This window comes from Ctenopharyngodon idella, chromosome 6 (assembly GCF_019924925.1).
Source record: "Ctenopharyngodon idella isolate HZGC_01 chromosome 6, HZGC01, whole genome shotgun sequence".
Lineage (NCBI taxonomy): Eukaryota > Metazoa > Chordata > Actinopteri > Cypriniformes > Xenocyprididae > Ctenopharyngodon > Ctenopharyngodon idella.
Window position 1 is genome coordinate 28,185,804 of NC_067225.1, and position 12,719 is coordinate 28,198,522.

The 12,719-nt window shown below is 38.2% G+C and overlaps 1 protein-coding gene across 4 annotated transcripts in view; it reads right to left on the minus strand.

Moving 5' to 3' along the window:
- Positions 1-12,719, minus strand: part of grm4 (glutamate receptor, metabotropic 4) — a 217,140-nt gene that overhangs the window by 44,466 nt on the left and 159,955 nt on the right. For all 4 annotated transcript variants that reach the window (XM_051896223.1, XM_051896222.1, XM_051896224.1 and 1 more), the window contains 3 exons: positions 11,572-11,707; positions 8,037-8,191; positions 6,471-6,611 (listed from right to left, as the gene is read on the minus strand). In XM_051896223.1, the coding sequence (XP_051752183.1) occupies positions 6,471-6,611; positions 8,037-8,191; positions 11,572-11,707 (432 nt within the window). The remainder of the gene's footprint in view (positions 1-6,470; positions 6,612-8,036; positions 8,192-11,571; positions 11,708-12,719) is intronic.

Sequence of the window (12,719 nt, forward strand, 5' to 3'; positions counted from 1 at the left end):
TGAGGGCTTAACTCTATACATACGTATAAGGTTTTGTTCTAAATGTGTTGAATTAAATCTGAAGGTTTTTTTTTTTTTTAATTCATTACTTGGTAACAAAGAGTCACCAATTTGCATACTGTGGCCTATGCACAGTCCATGTGGTGCACAAGTTTATTTTTATAACACTGCAAATGTTCATTTTGTGAGCAATATTTGGGCCATTACACCATATATATTCTGTAACAATCAAGAGAGATTGGAATGTTCTAGGTTAAACCAATAATTAATTTTAATCAATATACTGGTTTGCACTGGCAATGCTTTTTCCGGTCACTTCAATTTGGCAAACAGAAAAATCACGGATCAAATTAAACCTTTTTGCCAGAAGCAATTGTACAATACATTTCCCCCCAACTTTTATTCCTTCTGAAACTAGTTAAATGGGGCATTTTATGTACAATCAATACCCAGGCTAATATATATTTATCAGCATCAGTCAGTCTGATGATACTCAGCTTCAGACAATGCACATGTAGTTATTTCACTGACTATCTGATGCATATTACAGACAAAAAATTGGCAAGAATAAAGGTGATGATACACGGGGCAACTTTTTGAGCAATGTTGCTGGGTAACGTTGCTGTCAACGGGCAACCTGGTGAGACAAAGGGTAACGGACAGTTGGCAGCAGAGAAGAGCAAGTTTGGCAAAAGGCGGATCTGAACCCGATCGCTTCAAAAGCTACTTTCAAATGCCATATGCCCTACAGCCTACGCCACTACAGACGTTAAACAGAAAATGCGTCTTTTTAGTATTTAACTGAAAACATTTAATGGCTAAATTACAGCCTACGCACATTAAATTAGACACCTGTTGGTATTTTAAGCACTAAATTAGGTAAATTCCCTGTTTTGGGTTGACACATGACAACTTACCAGCATAAAAAGATATAAGTTCAATCTCCTTTTCTTCGCTCCACTGCCGCTGAGAGGCTTCCATCTTGTTTGAATTTTTTTCTGAAATCTCCAAGCCGATTATGTGATCCCTCGATTCCCTCGATTTACTAAAACGTGTGCACGATTTACTATTTTGATCCCTTGATTTACTAAAGCGTGCGCACGATTTACTATTTCGTTTCCTCGATTTATAAATAATGCGCATGATTTATAAATCAAGGGAACGAAATAGTAAATTGTGTGCACGTTTTAATAAATCGTGCGCAATATGCCTATGCATATTTATTTTCCAATCCTATTAATACACGATTATTTGGCTATTTTTGGGTCACGACTAGGGGACGCACAGACTAGTTGACTAATTGACTAGTCGACTTTAATGCTGTGCCATGACATTTTAGGCTTGACGTCGACTAGTTGCTGATCATCTTTGAAGTCCAATTTTACGCTCCGTTTCCAACAGTTAAAATAACAAATAAATGCATTCTCTGAGAGCGCTCCACAAGATATGTTTGATTATACCATCTGGATGCTTACAATTGATCGGGCGAATACACGTTTTAAACAGCTTATTGTACACGTAAGTTAATCGCTGTTCTAAAGTAATGCACTGCTGTATCGTAACGCGCACAACACTGCCAGGTAGAAGTAATTCACACATGCAAGCGCTCTCTCACTAATGCATTCATATAAATGTAATCTTTACTGTGCTACTTTATCTGTATCTGATCAAGCAGAAATCTGTGAGAAATATAACCCAAAGACAAAAGAACTGATAAAAATAAGTTGTTATGTAGGAGCAATAGCCTTGTGGGCAGCGCTGTCATATGCCATAGCTGTGCACAAGGTGACCCGCGTTCGAGTCTCAGCTGGAGGTTCAGGCTTATTTGTTCATTAATGACGTCATCAGCAAATTAATTAAAATCTTAAGTCACGACCCACCAAAAACACTGAGAATAAGCTACAAAATGGACTCAAAAGTCAGGCTGCACGTCACCCCTACTCAAGAAAGCAGTGAAATCATGTAACTGCAGCGAACAGATGTCAACAAGCTAAACTTTGTCCTCCCATCCTCTAATATCACTGAGATCCATCTCAACATGTGCAATCCATAATCACAAGCTGCTCCCTGCATGGAGAATTTCCTGTATGTTCAACCCTGATAAAAGCAGAGCCGAGCACCACAAACAGAGAAAGACAGAGAGTGAGAGATAGAGAATGGGAAGGAGGTAGAGAGGAGGAGAGGCAGAGAGAGCTGAACGCTGAGATATCCAGCCTTTTAATCCGACAGTAACCAGAGGGCTTTTGTGAGGGCTGGAAAATCGCAGCATTGATGTAGCGCAGTCTTCTATCTCTGGCTGCTGGATCTTCGATATGCGTGGGGGTCAACACAGTCTTTATATTTAAGCATTGCATTCTCCCTGATAAAAAAGCAATGCTTTACATTTCTGTACTCATTAACTTGCTATCTGAGGTATTATCTAAATTAAATTCAACACGATGCATTCATGTGTTTTTGTACTAAATCTAACACACACTACCATACAAAAGTTTGGGGTTGGTAAGAATGTTTTAATGATTTTGAAAGAAGTAATCCATTGCTCCAGTGTTCAGTGTCACAGAAATTATTATAATATGCTGATTTGCTGCTCTAAAAACATTTCTTGTTACCATCAATGTTAAAAATAGTTGTGCTACTTTAATTTTTGTGGAAATCACTTTTTTTTTTTTTTTTTCTTCAGGAGTCTTTGACAAATAGAAAGTTCATAAGAAAAGCATTTTTGAAAATAGAATACAGTAGTAAATGTCTTTACTGTCAGTTTTGATAAATTAAATTGGTCCTTTCTTAATAACAGTATTAAAAAAAAATCTTACTAACCCCTAAAAAGTGCATTTTAAAGTCCCCCAGTGGTGAAAATCAAGTTTTTAATGTTGTTTATATGTCTAAGTGGTGTTTTTAATGTGCTTTAAGACAAACAATGTGCAAATTCATAAGTCAACACCAATGCTGAATATTTTCTCCTTAAAACTGCAGTGAACCAAAGACAGTCTCAAAAACGCGGTTTGGATTCGCTGGTGTTTCATCACAAACTACCTTGTAACCAATCATGTCAATGTGTGATTGTCAACGAGTGGATCTCTGAGCTGGTGTGAGTGGAGGCGGGGCTAATTTGCATATTCATAGAACTGCGTATACTAAATGAGGCAAGGTTGTAGAGTTACATTCAAGCTATTTTAAGGCACAAAGGTTTTTTCTTTTCAAGGAAAATCATAAATATGTCATTTTGGTAATCAAAGATGAGTTTTAAGGGATAAAAATATTGACTACAGGTGGATTTTAAGCTTTTAAATCAATAAATCAATAAGGCAATTTGATTTCGGGGGTCAGATCTTGAAGTCAAAACTATACCGCAATCAGATAGAGGCACATTGGGCCTCATTCATGAAACATGAAACGAACAATTTATGTAGCAACGGTTTTCTGAATGATTTACACAGAAATTCATCCTGCACACGTGTTTCATGAATTAGGGCCATTGAACAAGCTGACAGCATGTCAATAAAGGGCAAAAATCAGGCTCAAAGGCCTCAAGGTGAAAAATCTATATGTGCCATTTGTGTTTTGTTTCTACCATTGACCTTCCAAAAAAAAAAAAAAAAAACACTTTAAAAGAGAAATATGTCATCAAATGACTTCTATATCACTCGTTTTTCTAAAGTAGCACTCTCCAACAGTGACATCAGCGGATTAAGTTTCAGCGGGAGACCTCCCTTGAGCTCGATGTGTTCACACTGAGCTCCTAGAGCGTGACGCGAATGTGAGGAGGGAATGGCAAAATACTGGCAAACATTGCTGTGATTGGTTGATTACACCGTCAGTGCACAAATCCACATCAATGGGTCAAACTGATGGAACAGGACTGATTAATTACAGAGTAAACAACTCACTTATTTGGTCAGCCCTATTTTCGGGCACGTCTGAATCAAAGTGAACTTAAAACTACTTCAAATGATCTGTGAGTGAGCCAGTTTTGTGAGCACTCAGCTTGGTTAAATTGAAACTGCATCTCTGTGTTTGTGACCATCATTACCTCTGCAATGATTTTTTTATTTTTTTTTAAGTGACTACAATAATATTAATAATAGCCAAAAACAGTTAGCAATAAATATAATATGCATTAAATACTTAATATAAACTTACAAAAAATATTCAAGTTAGGGATGCACCAATATTATTTATTTATTTTTTTCCCCCATACAGAAGGCAATAATTATTTTCAGGCTAAATGGCAATAATATAAATTGCCTAAATTAGTGATTTTAGTCAATTTAGGTAACAACAACATTATACAGGAATGTATGAAAAATGAACAGAATGATTTCTGAAGGATCATGTGACACTAAAGACTGGAGTAATGGCTAAAATTGGCTAAGACAGGAATAAATTACATTTTAAAATATTAAAATAGCAAACAGTTATTTTAAACTGTAATTATATTACACAATATTACTGTTTTACTGTATTTTTGATCAAACAAATGTAGCCTTGGTAAGCATAAGAGATATCTTTAAAGAAAATTATAAACATTTTTTAAAAATTATATATATATTTTACACACACACACACACACACACACTATACTATAAATACTGCGGTTAATTAAATAAATTAATAAATACTGCATATAATACCTTGCATAGTGTATGTAAAACCCAGCTCACAGTTAATGAAATGGATAAAAGGCAGTGATGTCATATAATCAGCTTTGATTCATACCCCAAATATGTTTCACAGATCCTCCATCACATTAGTCATTATCGAAAATGTCAGCTGGAATTTGGGCAAATCTGTGGGTGCCTGTTGACTCACGCATTAGCATTGTTCCTCTGAGGCTATATTTGAGGCTACACTGTAGACTGTCTAGATGACTAAAAAAACAACAACTCCTCACTGTGCTAATGATGTGCAAAACAAACTCAGAATTTTCTCAGAAAGCACAGGTCCTGAATGGACAGCATGCGCGACATGCTAGGAACCATGCAAGCTGAACCTTAATGGAAAATACATGCAGATCTTGACTGTTAATCTCCGTCAGCAGTTATTACAGCACTGAAAACACCCAGACCCCGGAGACTGACGCTATGCTAACTCAAGGCTCCACGGTGAGCGATAAAGGTTTAGCAAGCCGCAGTCATAGTGGCCTCCGGTTCTGAATCAGTGCTTTCAGACAAATATTACATCCTCCCTTTGAGACAAAGCTGTTAGAGGATGCGACCCAGTTAAGGCTGCATTGTATTTCAACATGCAGTCGTTTTCATGAACTAATAAAGCTGTGCAAACAGTCTTAACACCATTTTCATTTCCCATGTGGCTTTATAAATCTGCTACAATGTGCTTGGCAAATGCCGAATTGTTCTTTACATGAATAATCAAGCCTGATGTCAGCATACAGTATGTGCAATACACTCACACACCTCCTGTTTTGGATGTGAACCCTTGGGTGTAGCAAAAGCACGCAAGAAAAATATTCAAGCACAAAACTATCATAAAAGAAAGAAAAAGCTGTGCTGAGTGGCATGTTTTGCATCTCATTCACGCACAGAAAATACCCTACCATATTTTTTAATCAAGTGAATAGAAGCACGGCATTTAATCACCAATGGCAATTCAAGAGTGTAAGGTAACAATGATGAATTTTCTTGTGGGCGCAGCAATTAGCATAAAGAAAAAGTGATTTATTATGTTGTGGCGGAGCGATGGATTTTGTTTCAGGCCAGATACTTCTTGCAGCACGCTAAAGGCCAGCCATTACAAGTAAGCCCACTGACAAGGATTATGCACGGTGACATTTAGCGCGCTGCGATGTTACAGCGAGCCCCTTTGCCACAGTCGCATATAATCTAACTTCCACCGTCTGTAGGAGGTCACCGCACCGATACTGAACCGAGAGGTTAATATCCTGCCCTGCTTACTGGTGCAGTGCAGTAAGCACTGTAATGCTTGGTAGGCTACATGCTGAGAATTAGACGCGCTACCGTAGCCACCCTCGAAAAGGTCTGCTGGCGGAAACCCCTCCTCGTAAGATCGCAACCCGCACTGATTGGATGAAGCCTGAAATGTGTTGCTAGGAGTCAAGCCTTTCTTCACAGCCAAACGGACGGGCTCTGACTGGGGCTGAACTTGTAACTGACGGGCCGCTGCGGGCGGCTCTTCCCCTGAGAGAAGGCTCAAATCAATTAAAGATCATCATCTCTTATCCAATTGGCTGGATTGCATTGGTTCTGTGTGCTTAGAGTAGGGATGCTGCTGCTGTGCATCAGAAAACATCAGACGTAAAACAGCTTTGCTGTGGTATGACTAATCAGACTCTGGTGTAAACAAAGACCCATTTCAGGCGATCTGAGAACAGCAGGCCTAGTCTTTTACGATAGATTTGGCTTCTCCCTTTGCTCACTTTCTCTCTTTTATGGAGCTCTCTGAAATGGAGTGTTGCCAGAGGGAAAGGGAGAGGGAAAGGGAGAGATACTTACTTGTGCATTTCTTAATGCCAGATCCCTTCTTCAAGGCATGGCGGCTGAGCTTGCAGTTGAAATTGTTCTCCCAGAACTCCGCAAACCAGATATTCCTCCGGTTGTTCTCGAGTGTGCGGCTGGTGAAGTAGCGATCAAAGCCTGAGGGTAGATCGATGAGATGTGTGTCACTTTAATGCGCTCTGTCAGAGTCAAAGCTCTCAGCCAATGAACTTCAGAGAGCAACATGATTTGACGGAACATTTGCATGTAACATCAATTTTGCTATGAATAGTTCACCCAAAAATGACAAATCTGTCATCATTTACTCATCCCCAAAGTCATTCCAAACAAGTTTATATTTTTCTGTGGAACACAAAAGGAGAATTTTCTGAAGAACCTTCATGCAGTTTATACTGTAGTTAACACAGCAGTTGTTTTGTTGTAAATTAATTGTTATATTTTCATTTGATTAAGAGATTAAATGTTTAAAATGTTATGAATTCATGTCATTAAATTTTATGACAAATTCATATTGAATCATATAACATAGATTTAAAAAACTGAAAACACAGAATTTGGGGGAAAATAGATGGTTTATGGATTTCATAGGCCTCCATAGTAAAAGTTAGCTTACTCTGTGGAGTTTACTTGAATGTAAATAAGTTATGTGTACATGCATTTCCTACCTCATTAATAATATGAAAAGAATATTGTGATAAATATCGATAGAATGATGTTGTATTGTGTTTTTAAAAAAATCTATAATATATGTAGATCAAAAATGTATGCACCTCATGATAGAAATAACATCACAACATTTATTTCCATCAGGAGGTTCTTCAATCAAGGTCAAGATCTTGTATTGACAATGCAAGAGGTGAGCACTCTGTAAAGTCTCCTTCAGCACATCCCAAAGACCTGAATTTAAGGTCTGGACTCAGGTGCCAATTCATATGTCTCCCTCCAACCATTCCTTCAGTTTGAGCCTGATGAATCTTGACATTGTCATCCTGGAATATGGTCATGATGTGTCTTCCTACATGGTTATTTAAAAAATGAAAAGCTGCACACTCCAGTTAGGGTTAGAAGAACTGTTGCCAAACATGCTAGAAACATTATAATCACAGCATTAATGATCCAATCATAGACTCTTAAGCATTTGCCTGTTTAAATCCAAACAGCGACTTTGTTTTTTTGTTGTTGTTTTTTTGGTCCGTTGATCACACAAACTTGGAATAAAAGCCCACAAGTCCGGTGCTCTTTTAGAGCTTGATGAATCTTTTTTTTGTATGGAAAAATGCTGGATGAGGATACTTCAAAGTCCTCTTTTTGTGTTCCACTGAAGAAAGTAAGTTATACATATTTGGAGGAATTTTTGCTTTTGAACTATTGAAGTGAACTAACTAACATAGTGAGCTATTCCTTTAACACTATGCATACATCATAACTTGCTATGATTATTAAATGCTCCACCAGTAGCTTAATGTGTTGTCAGAAAACATTAAGCACACGCTCTGGTTCAGATCTGCTCTCTAATGGATGAGAGCAACCACTGACAAGTGGAGGATTTAATCTGTCACTCGCCTCTGATGGACTGTCGTTTGGGTAGGATGGTGACAGCTCCCTCGGCCATTTCCTCCTGGTGAAGCACTGGCGATATCTTCGAGCCCCAGCTATCTGACCCCACCCACAGGAAGTGACCCGTCTGATTGGCTTTTTTTGCTGCCTGCAGTAGCCGCCTGTTAAAAGATGAGTGGCAGTTTCCATAAAAAGTTGAATATAGGCTTTGCTCCCAGACTGAGTCACATCAACTCTAATTACTTGTTTGCAATTATTGTCTACTTTCTGCGGTGCTTTGGTGATTCTCCATTTACAGTAACTGCAAATCAATGTGTTATTGAAAGGTCAGTATTGACACTGCTCAGCGCTGAAATTTCTAAGCATTCTCCGTCAGGCACGGTAGCAATTGATGTCAAAATTAGTCATGCACAACTGACAGCAAAAGCATTTCCCCAAGATAATAATGGCTCAATAAAGTATATTTCAGGCAGCACACACAAAATCATTTTCTGTCTTTTAAACAGACACAGACTTTAAGCGCCTTCCATAAGCTGTGGAATACATTTTTCTGGGCTTATATGCTAGTAACTTATCAATATTTTAATAACTGTATTAAAATTCGCCCACATCTTTGGCGACTACACCCTTGCTGCAATTTATTTACCTACATTAAACATGAGATGCCATTCCCAACACATTTTACTTGCAAAATGAAGCACTGACTACAGGGGTTGGACAATGAAACTGAAACACCTGGTTTTAGACCACAATAATTTATTTAGCATGGTGTAGGGCCTTCTTTTGTGGCCAATAGCATCAATTTGTCCTGGGAATGACAGATGCAAGTCCTTCACAGTGGCCAGAGGGAATTTGAGCTACTCCTCTTCCAGAACAGTGGCCAGGTCACTATGTGATGCTGGTGGAGGAAAACATTTTCTGACTTCCTCCTCCAAAATACCCCAAAGTGGCTCAAAAAAAATTTAGATCTGGTGACCGTACAGGCCATGGGAGATGTTCAACTTCACTTTCATGTTCACCAAACCATTCTGTCACAAGTCTTGCTGTGTGTATTGATGCATTATCATGCTGATATACTTTACCCCTTTCAGGGTAGGGCTGCACGATTATGACAAAAATCATCATTCCCTTGAAATTGTAATTGCGATTATTAATTATTATTATCACAATTACATTGAATTATGTTTTGAATAGCTTTAACAAAAAAATAGCTTTTGTTCTAGGAACTTAGTTATAGGAAGTAGCCACCAGGGTGGTTCCCTGAGAACTAATGTGGCCATTTTCCTGGTTGCATTCGCACCGCCAGTAGGAACTCTGAACTGACGTAAGCTGCGCTTGTTGTTGTTACTTTTATTTTGACAGCACTGAGAACAGCTCAGCCAGAGCCTGCGCACACAATGCTCACATTCTCTGTCTTCATTAGTTTATGGTCTGTTTAACAGTCCTGTCTAATGCGTTATTAGATAGTACTGTTGTACAAAGAGAGTAGACAGTATATGTAAAAGTATTAGCTTTTGCCGTGTGGTAGATGCCCAGTGTCGCTAGCTGAGCAGAAATACATAATCATGTTTTGCTTGGTCTGCTCAAAGTCGCACTGGATTTTCTTAGTGTAAGGTTGAGAGGTCCATCTATCACTGTTTTCCATGTTTATAGAGTTAGTTCATGGAGTAAATATATAGGCTGTGACACGGCTTTTTAAAAATGGTGGGTGCTGGTGTTTCGCGTTCACTCGACCAATCAGGGTACACTTATGTCACTGGTAGTTCCTTTGGTGCTGGGTTAGACCTTTTACACTCTGAAGTAGTCGTGATTTGCCTCTCACAACTTAACATGCAGAATAATGTAAGTGGATATTTTTTTGATGTAATAGTGCTTTTGAATGATTATGAAATCGTGGCATCTGTAATCGTAATCGCGATTAGAAATTCAATTAATTGTGCAGCCTTATTTCAGGTTACAATGTTTGAACCATTAGGTGTACATGGTCCTCCAGAATGGTTTGGTAGTCCTTGGCAGTGATGCGCCCATCAAGCACAGTAGGGAATTCCATGATATTGCAGCACAAACCATCAATGATCTACCTCCATGCTTCACTCTGGGCAGCAACAGTCCAGGTGTTAAGCCTCTTTGGGCCTTCTCCACACCATAACTCCCACGGATGTGGGAAAGACAGTGAAGGTAGACTCATCTGATCATGACTATTTGTGGAGCTCCCGACAAACAGTTTTAGTGAAAACAGTAGAGTCGAGGTGCAAGTCTAATTCTGCAGTGAGTTGGGCAGCTGTGCTTTTATGATTTTTGGATACAATCCAGGTTAGTACCTGGACATCCCTTTCAGACAGCTTCCTCTTGTGTCAACAGTTACTCCTGTTGCATGTGGTTCGTCCTTCGTGGTGGTATGCCGACACTACCCTGGATACCATAGCTCTTGATACACCACTTGCTGTCCTGGTCACAGATGAGCCAGCGTCTCGCGCACCAACAATTTGTCCTCTTTTGAACTCTTGACATGTCTCCCATTATGTCGTGTAGTTTACATTATTTTATGTACAGCTGTGCTATTTCTCTGCTAATTCAACCTTCACACTCTGCTCAAGCTGATGGAATATAAAATCAGTGAAGTTTAGCCACCAGGCCACACATATATAGGCGTGAAACCTCCAACACTATATAGGTCAGTATTTTAGTTTCATTGTCCAACCCCTGTACAAAAGAAGACAACTCCTAACAATTCCTAAATAGGCATTTGGCTATTGCTTAATATTTTTCAACTATCCACATGGCTAAGGTGACACCAGCTGAAAAGGAAACTTGAAGCAAGTTATTACATTCTAATAAAAGATATCTTTGGAATATCATGCAAAATAAAATCAAGAATATGTATAAAAGTACAAAGGGTGTATTTTGATTTCATCATGATGTGTGTATTTTTTTTTTATTAGGAAAAGCATACTTTCTGTATTACAGGTGCATCGATGTGAACATGGATAAACAAGCCATTATGATCTCAAGGACAATGGCAGACAAACAATAATTAGAGAAGCATGATTAAACAGTCATCCTGAACGCTCAAGCAAGCAACAAATTGAAAAAGTTTGACCATAATTATTCCTTCAAATTAAAACGATTATTATTCAATGGATGTCTAATAGCACATTTAAGTGAAGGCTTTTTGTCAATTTTCATGAGAACAGCTGGGTTCTAATAGTTCTGATTAGGTACTCCAGGTGCTTAATGCTGGGGCGTTTTAGACGTTCCCATGGGGCAAAATTAAACATGTTATAATAGAGGTCAGGGAAATGAGTTTTTCACCTCCCTGCAAAAAGACTTGTGTATTTCAAATGTTAGTTCAGAAAGCAATACACGTTTTGGTGTTTGTTAAATTCACTTTTTAACTCTGCAGAAACAAATTAATTGCAGAAATGAGTTTAACTTGATTGTAGCTACAGTAAAGAACTTATACTATATAATTTCTGGAAAATGAAAACTAGTGTAATCCTTCAAGATAGTTGCTAATTTAAAAACAACAGAATCTACTCACCTTATATCATCCTCATTTGCAAATATAATAACAACCCTTGCATTCGGATTTTCTCCCAGTCTCTGAATTATCTTATCAAACTCTCCTGGTTTTGGCTCACGGGGGATTTTCACCGACTGTGAGATACACACACTTCCTGTGAAAAAATAAATAAATAAAAGAGTGGCATTATTACTAGTTGCAAAATAAAGAATAACACTCCCACCAAGCAGCTTATTACGGGTAGTCCTGTCCAAACTCAAGGCACTGGTCGAGGGAGACGTTGCTATGTTTGGCAGCTCAAATATATGATGTAAAAATAGGCATTTGTTACTATAAGGAGCAGTTTCAAACTGATCTGACCTTTAAAAATGACTTGGTGGTGTAACCTAGTACAGTCAGGGCTATTTAAATATACATTAAATCATATTTTCGACTTGGATAAAACTAGTTTACTTAGATGTTACCACATAAAGCACATTTTTAGGTTACCTGACAAAACATTTTTACAGTGTACTCGAATAGAACAATGTTCTAAATGCACCACAGAGCCACAGTGTCTCTACTCTACGATGAAGTCAAGTGGCTTGCTTTATCCTTATCATTTTATCTGCACAGTCGACTGAGATCAATACCAGACCCCCTAAGACCAAGGTCAAGACCTGCTGGTCCAAGGGACCTGAAAAATAGAAGATACTGAATTTATTGCAACATTCAATCACTGAGGTACTTTGTATAGTGGCTAAGTAGCCATTCAGAGCTGTGAAATTGTCTGTAATGGTCAAGATATCGTACCTCCTGTGCTGGAGGTAATTAGGTACATTAGAACTAGACTGTGAGACTTTCAGAGACCCATATCCAGACCATGACTTACATTTTGAAACCTAGAACAAGACTGAGTTGAGCCTTTCTATATTAAAGGTGCAGCCTAAATGTGATATTTATTTAGGTTTACCAGGAAGATTGTTTCAAGTTCACTTAAATTAAAAGTTTTTATATTTTTAAAGCCTATTAAATAGTAAAAATGATTGTTTTCCCTCTTGTTAATGGTAGAAAATATGGATGCTCTATGGAGAATCTTCATGGTTTAGTCTTGGAACCCCAATGTGGTAAAGTTTTGCTCTGCTGTGTCCTTAAATTGCATCAGCTCTTATTATTAATTTATTGTT